The sequence below is a fragment of the Gekko japonicus genome, unplaced genomic scaffold (genome assembly GCF_001447785.1).
Source record: "Gekko japonicus isolate JY-2015 unplaced genomic scaffold, Gekko_japonicus_V1.1 scaffold4564, whole genome shotgun sequence".
NCBI lineage: Eukaryota > Metazoa > Chordata > Lepidosauria > Squamata > Gekkonidae > Gekko > Gekko japonicus.
This window is the reverse complement of record NW_015168801.1, coordinates 22,159-30,078: the sequence shown is the minus strand read 5'-3', so window position 1 is coordinate 30,078 and position 7,920 is coordinate 22,159. Positions and strand designations below refer to the sequence as shown.

At 46.0% G+C, this 7,920-nt stretch overlaps 1 protein-coding gene across 1 annotated transcript; it reads left to right on the top strand.

Annotated features, from left to right (window-relative positions):
* On the top strand, window positions 1-1,815 carry LOC107114266 (solute carrier organic anion transporter family member 2A1-like). Its single transcript, XM_015415711.1, has one exon. The coding sequence runs from the start codon at window positions 1-3 to the stop codon at window positions 1,813-1,815; it is 1,815 nt and encodes a 604-aa protein (XP_015271197.1).
* The last annotated feature ends 6,105 nt before the right edge of the window (window positions 1,816-7,920 follow it).

Sequence of the window (7,920 nt, the reverse complement as noted above, 5' to 3'; positions counted from 1 at the left end):
ATGTTTCGAGCGATAAAGGTATTTGTGTTCTGCCATGGCCTGCTACAGCTGTCTCAGCTCCTCTACAGTGCATACTTCAAGAGCACCCTGACAACCATTGAGAAACGCTTTGGCCTTTCCAGTTTCTCCTCCGGCTTCCTCTCCAGCTTGCACGAGATTGGCAATGTCGTCCTCATCATCTTTGTCAGCTACGTCGGGAATCGAGTTCACCGGCCTAGGGTAATAGGTCTTGGAGGCCTGGTGATGGCAGTTGGAGCCTTCCTTCTGACCCTTCCACACTTCATCTCGCCCCCCTACGAATACTCTGCAGCTTTCCTTGATAAGAACAGCAGTATCGCAGCTGAGATGTGCCTTAGAAAGAATGAACACTCAGTCACAAACTCCACTGCAGATACCCGGTCAGAACAAAGCTCGTTGTGGGGACTGATGGTCGTTGCCCAGCTGTTGGCAGGAATCGGGAGTGTCCCAATTCAGCCTTTTGGGATCTCCTATGTGGATGATTTTGCAGAGCCAAATAACTCTGCCTTATATATAGCAATCTTATTTGCCATATCAGTGTTTGGCCCAGCATTTGGATATCTCCTTGGCTCAGCAGCACTGCAGATCTACGTGGACGCTGGGAGAGTTGACCTGAAGACTATAGACTTGCATCCTGGAGACCAGCGTTGGATTGGTGCATGGTGGTTGGGACTCCTCATTGCCTCAGGTTGCTTGGTGCTCACATCCATTCCCTATTTCTTCTTTCCTCGTATAATCAAAGGGAAGATAGAATCTGAAATGGACACCTTGGAGAAGATTGAGAAAGCAGAGGCTGAAGAAGTATCCCTGTGGGAATTTATTAAAAAGTTCCCTCAAGGCTTCCTCAGGCTGATTCTCAATCCACTCTTCATATTGCTGGTTCTAGCCCAGTGCTGCTTCTCCTCAGTCATCGCTGGCCTCACTACCTTCCTCAACAAATACCTGGAGAAACAGTTTGGGGCCAGTTCTTCCTATGCAAACTTCCTCATAGGCATCATCAACCTGCCTGCTGCTGCTCTGGGAATGCTGTCTGGAGGCATCCTCATGAAGCATTTCGGCTTCTCCCTGGAAACCATCCCGCGGTTCTCCGCCATCGTGCTGTTCTGCTCCATGCTTTCTTGCCTTCCTCTCTTCTTCATGGGCTGCTCCACAAAGACGGTGGCCGAGATTTATCCCCACAGGACATCGAGTCCCTCGATGCAGAATGAATGCAACAAACAGTGCTTCTGCTCTGATTCCATCTTCCACCCCATTTGTGGAGAGGATGGTGTGGAGTACATCTCTCCCTGCCAGGCAGGTTGTACTGGCTTCGTCACAAGTTCTTCTCAAGACGTGGTTATGATGTACACAAACTGCTCCTGTATCCCTGTGGCAGCTGGACAATCCTCCGCGAACGCAGAATCCTGCCCGATTAGATGTGCCCATTTGCTGCTTCCTGTTGCATTCCTGATCTCATTTGCTTCACTGATAGCTTGCCTGACTCAAAACCCTGTCTACATGATGGTGTTACGAGTGGTGAGCTATGATGAAAAGTCCTTTGCCATCGGAGTCCAGTTCTTATTGATGAGATTGCTAGCTTGGTTGCCGTCTCCTGCCCTCTTCGGCTTACTCATTGACTCTGCGTGCATCTGGTGGAGGTCAGGATCCTGCACTTACTATAATAATGACTTCCTGCGCGACAGGTACTTGGGTCTCCAGGTGGGTTACAAACTTCTTGGTATTCTGATGTTAATCTTAATCATCCGGAAGATGACCAAGAACAAAGAATACAACGTGCAAAAGAAGCCTCTGGCCTAGTATAGTTCTGAACTACAAGGACACCTTCTGAGCATCATTTTATGCCTTGAGCAATGTTTTGTACCTTGCCTGTATTTACTTAACAGCCTTTGTGGCCTTTTTACATGAAGGGAACAACGTCATATTCACAGATGAACTTTAAATCCTTGCATATAGGCTCCTGCTGTGTGCAGCCCAGTGAAACGGACACCCCAATACCAGTAAATGGAGCTATAAGCTAGACTCCTAGTGGCCAAGACCTGTCCAAAAGGATAGTAAGCGTTAAAGAGCCAATGCAGCCTGCTATTCTTTCTGGGAGGTCTCAATGGAAAATATCCATGGGCCAAGGACAGGGACACCCAGCCAGGGCCGTTGTGTAGCTGTGCTTATATTCTACAGTCAACCTGACATGCCCAAGAGTGGATGTTTGTTTTGTTCTCCTAAGCAGGTGGGTCAGACACAGTTGGAAGAAAGCCAACCTGGACTCTTGGAAACCATTAGAAGGATAGGAATGGCAAATGAAAGCTGTTACAGTTAAGAGAGCATAGCTTCTTAAAAGCCCTTTTGTGAGAAGGATGCAGTACTGCACTGACTGTGTTATGTTGTGCCAAGATTTGCATGGCAGGGGGACGGTATTGCTTGTTGGAGCAGCACCAGTTCTTGCATCCATCTCCACTTTCATACCCACTTTTCTTTCTTTTCTCCTCCTCTTCCCCACACCCCCACACCCCCAACACAGTTCAGAGCGAATGTAAACGTCACTCACTGTTTAAAGTTATTGTTATGAAATATTGAATTTTTAAATAAAAGCAACTTTTTTCCAGTTTGTATCCATATTTTTATTGATCTCCTTGAAAGAATCAGATTGCCAATATTCTCCTTGCCTCCAGGCTTTCCTGTTGCTATAGTGATACCACGTCTAATCCCAGGATTCTTTGAATGGAGCTAATCAAAGTGTCCGTGTGCTGACATCCACCGGCCATTCATATCATTCACATGGCGAAGCCATATGTCCCGTTACATGTGTCGGTGGAGTGATAGTGGGGGGGGGGAGGGCATAGCTCTCCCTCCCCTCCCCACTAAAGAGTGGCACCACATCTGAACTGGGCCCCGGTTGAAGGTGGTCTGTTGCACAGGATCTTGTAATTTTAGTTCAATCAATCAATCAATCAATAAACCTTTAATGGCATATACAACCTTAAAAATCAAAGACAGAAAATGACACAATCAACTAAAAGTCTAGGTTAATTATAAAATCATGAAACAGACTTTCCCAAATTTTTCACTCTCATCACGTCAACTAAAAAATTGGCCACTGCCACAGTAATCTCTGCTGTTACATCGTTCAATAGAAATTGGCATTTTATTTCGTTGGAAAGGTGATGTTTACCATGCAAGCAAGTGTTTAACCATTTTTCCCTAGCAGATGCATGCCACGAACAGTCTAACAATATGTGATCAATTGAATCAAGAGAGTTAGAACCACAGTCACATCTTTGTTCATGCTTAGGAATATTTTGAAACCTACCATACAGTAGTTTAGATGGAAAGGCATTTACTCGAGCAAGAGAAAACGCTCTACGGTGGCTAGGGCTATCAAGATTATACAAATACAGGGGGATACATCCCACAACATTCTTAAGACTTAATGTAGCTGAAGAACAGACAGGGGGATGAAAGGGTGTAATTTTAGTTCAGGAGAGTATGGTGGCAGATGATTCATCTATTTCAGAAAGCCATTGTGGTGTAGTGGTTAGAGCATTGGACTAAGATTGAGGTGGCCTTGGACTAGTCACATGGTCTCAGTTTTGGGTTGTTTTGGGGATAAAACGTAGGCAAGGAGAACAATGTAAGCCTCTTTGGCTTCCCACTGGGGAGAAAGGTAGGGTATAAATTAGGGGTGTGCAAGGGGGGTGGGGAATCGGTATTTTTCAGGCTCAGGCACATCAAACCCGAAAAATATTGGTAAATACTGATATTCTCGAATCCCAGTATTCAGGATATACTCGGCATTGCCAAAAATATTCGGCTGGCCATTAAAGCTGTGTCAGTTTTCACTTGCCCTCCTCTTCCATGTGGAGGGGAACTATTATGAACTGAGGTCAAGGCAGCTCTTAAACAAGTGATTCATGTTTATTCAGCTCATAACAACACAAGAATAGACAGAGACTTCCAAGATGAAAAGACATGGAACCCAAGCTGACTTATATATGATTTGGATGGTCCAAACCACGCCCCCCAAAACAGCTAACAACCAATCACAATGTGTACATAACAGCCAATGGGGGGTGTTCCCTCCAGAACCATTCTCTGATTGGCCCACTGTGCAAAGCAGCCAATCAGAACGTGCACTTTAGAATACCAGGCTTCTATAGAGCCTTGTCAGAAGCTCAGGCATACTTGCAGCATTACAGTGTAAGAATGTAATAATCCCCTTTGCCGGCTTGGGACCAATCGGATTCGTTCCCACCAGAATCAGAGTCCCCTGGATTGGTCTGTCTCGCACAGGGACCAGTCCGACAGCCGGGTTTACAATACCTTGGTGTCTATGGAGCTTGTGCCTGAAGCTCCAGCCTAATATCATATAGAACTGTATCCTAGGCAAGTGCATGTAAATGCATAACCTCCTGTCCATACATAACACCCCTTCACCCTAAGTTAGCACCCATAGTGCTTCCATTGGTTAGGATGAGTCCGTGTCTTTAGGCCATGCAAAGAAATATAAAGAAAAACATTACCAACAATTGCATATCAATTGCATATCAACATTGTGTGGATACTTAACAGGGATTGAAACTGACCCACTCCCCCCCCCGCTTCACTTCCCCAGCTGGTCCAAAGTGAGTCACACCACAGCAGCGGCACAATCTCTCTTTGTACCCTGTGGCCCCATAGGGTACAGTGGAGAAATTGTGTTGCTGCAATGCAACTCCAGAGAAGAGGGGGCCTGGCTGGAGAGCAGAGGGGGGATGGCATTTAAGTGCCTCCCCCTTCCTCCCCCAACCATGCTGCTGCGGCCTTCCTGTCCCCAGCTGCCCTGCCGGGGCAGGCTGACTGGGGAAGGGAATGGGAGGTAGAGCGAATCAGTTTCACTCCCCTCCACTTCCAAGCAAAGGGGAGTGAAACTGACTTGCTTTCCCAGCCGCCCCACTATGGCAGGCCAACTGGGGGAAGCGAAGACAAATCGGGGAGGCTTTTAAAGATGCCCCCCCAATCTGTTTCCCCTTCCCTCCCTGATTCGCGGATGCACACCCGAATAAAAGCCAAATAAGATTAGTTTTTATTTGGGAGCAGCTTTTCAGCAGCTGAATCAGATTAGAGAATCTGATTTGACCGAATACATACCAAAAAAACACCGATAAGGTATTTTTCGGGTATTTATTCCATTCAGCTTTGCTGAATGCACACCCCTAGTATAAATGGAGTAAATAAAAATAGATACATTTCTACCTTCAAGGCCAAACGTGCCCAGAGTGTTGATCTCAGGACAGAAGACAGCATGCTTGACCAAGACAGTCACCTACGTTCTTACCTTTGTTGTGCCTCAGGTATCAAGGAAATGGTATGTCCTCCCCTATTGCATGTTCTAGGTCAAGTGTGTCAGATTACTACTAATCTTTTAGTTCCAGTCATCAGTGTGCCTACTTATGGAGCTGTGGAGAAATCATACATACAAATGATGTATACTTTAAATAAAGACCTACAGAGAACATCTTGTAGCTTATGTGGCTTGGATTTATTTTCCCCTCTCCAACTCTGAAAACTGCACTGAACATATAATTATTGGTGGATAAGATTCAAGTCCTATGGAAATGTAATAGCTTGTCAACAATTCTCAGCAGAAATATTTTTTTCCAAAGGTATTATTGTCCTGCCCAAAGGCTGTTTCACCCACTGCTCTGGATCTTATTTCTGTAAGAAAGGAGGTCAATATTGTCTCATGTCCATTTTGCCTCAACAAAATCTTTTCCGTAACAAAGGGACTGTGTAAATAAAATAGGGGGAGGGAAGATCAAACATAACCAAACAAGCAAGTAAGCATGACCACACAGATCAATTGAAGCCACCCTATAAATTGACACTTTTCTTCAATACTAATAGAAATACTTCAGTACATTGGACAAAGAAGGTAATTCATGTTCACTTCTCTAAACAAGGTAGATTAAACTTCCTAAGTCTGTACATCTACTTGTAAGTTTCATTGAAATCAATGGAGTTGACTTCCAAGTAAGCATGTATAGCATTAGGCTGTAATGTTGTTCTGCAAACTATTGTTTTGTTTTAATTAACTCAATCTTGCATGTATGTTTTAAATTGGTAGCTGTCTTGGTGGCCGTTGTAAGAGCAGAAAGGCGGGAGACAAATTTTGTAAATGCATAAATATGATCATCATTTACCCAAAATACTACTACTGCCAGACGGGCATCAGAAAGAATAGATTTCAATAGAATGAAAAGCGGGAGATTGGATATCACTTTAAGAGATTGGCAGTAATAACAGAGATGGAACAAACACAGAAGAGAGCAACCAAGATGATTCGGGGGTTGTAGCTCGGGTCGCCAGGTCGGATTGACCCCGCAGCGGGGGAGGGACTTTCCAGTTTGGTGTAGTGGTTAAGTATGCGGACTCTAATCTGGGAGAACCGGGTTTGATTCCCCACTCCTCCACTTGCACCTGCTGATGTGACCTTGGGTCAGTCACAAGCTCTGGCATAGCTGTCCTTGAAAAAGAGCAGTTTGTGTCAGAATTCTCTCAGCCCCACCCACCTCACAGGGTGTCTGTTGTGGGGAGGGGAAGGGAAAGGAGTTTGTAAGCCGCTCTGAGACTCCAAGTGAAGGGCGGGGTATAAATCCAATCTCTTCTTCTTCTTCTTCTTCCAGGAATGGGGAAGAGGGAGCATGCAACCTGTGTGCAACGTAATGACACCACACAGAAGCGACATTATCATGTCGGCGATGTCGCGGGGGGATGCTGTGGTGTTTGGGGCAAAACTCTATGATTACCATAGAGTTCTGCCCAAAAAACCCAGTGCATTTCCGCATGGCATCACCGGGATGTCACTATTGTGTGATATCATCACATCGCATTTGGGGGCAGGATTTTTCCCGCACTGGCCAGCTGGCCGGTGGTAGGGAGGAGGCCCGAAAATTGGGGGATCGCCTGCCCCCAGCTGGGGAATGGCATCCCTAGTTGGAACACGTTCCCTATGAGGAAAGGGTGAAGAGCCTGGGACTTTTCAGTTTAGAAAAGAGACGACGAAGGGGGGACATGGTAGAGGTTTATAAAGTTATGAACAGAGCGGAGAGAACTGACAAAAGGAATTTTTTTCTCCCTCTCCCAAAATACTAGAACATCTAATGAAGCTGATGGGGCAGTAGGTTCCGAACAGCCAAAAGGAAAGACTACTTTACACAGAGAGTGATTAAAATGTGGAATTCGCTGCCAGAGGATGTAATGATGCCCACAGGAATAAACAGCTTTCAAAGGGGATTAGCTGGATTCATGGCGGAGAAGTCTTTCAATGGCTACCAGCCGTGGGGACTGAGGGGAACCTCCACATTCAGAGGCACTAAGCCTCTGAATCCCAGAGTAAGGAGGCAACAACAAGGGAAGGCCTCAGCCTCTATGCCCTGTTGTTGGCCCTCCAGAGGAACTTGTTGGCCACTGTATGAGACATGATGCTCAGCTTGATGGACTATTATGTTCTTATAATACGTCCTTATGAGTAGTAAGGAGCTGCGGTGGCTCAAGTGGTTAAGACGCTGAACTGCAGGCTGTGGAAGGTCGGTAGTTCAGCAGTTCAAGACCCGAGTGTGCCGCATGACGGAGTGAGCTCCCGTCTCTAGTTCCAGCTCCTGCCAACCTAGCAGTTCGAAAGCAAGAAATTGCAAGTAGATAAATAGGTACCACTTCGGTGGGAAGGGAACAGCGTTCCGTGCACCTTGGTGTTTAGTCATGCCGGCCACATGACCACGGAAACGTCTTCGGACAGCGCTGGCTCTTCGGCTTTGAAACGGAGATGAGCACCGCAACCCTAGAGTAGGACTTGACTGGCTTTCGAGCAAGGGAACCTTTACCTTTATGAGTAGTACCAACACATTGAAAGGAAGTAAACATTTTATAAAA

Bases quoted from the DNA above. Each gene is read 5' to 3' on its own strand.
- LOC107114266 (XM_015415711.1), top strand. From the start codon at position 1: ATGTTTCGAGCGATAAAGGTATTTGTGTTCTGCCATGGCCTGCTACAG.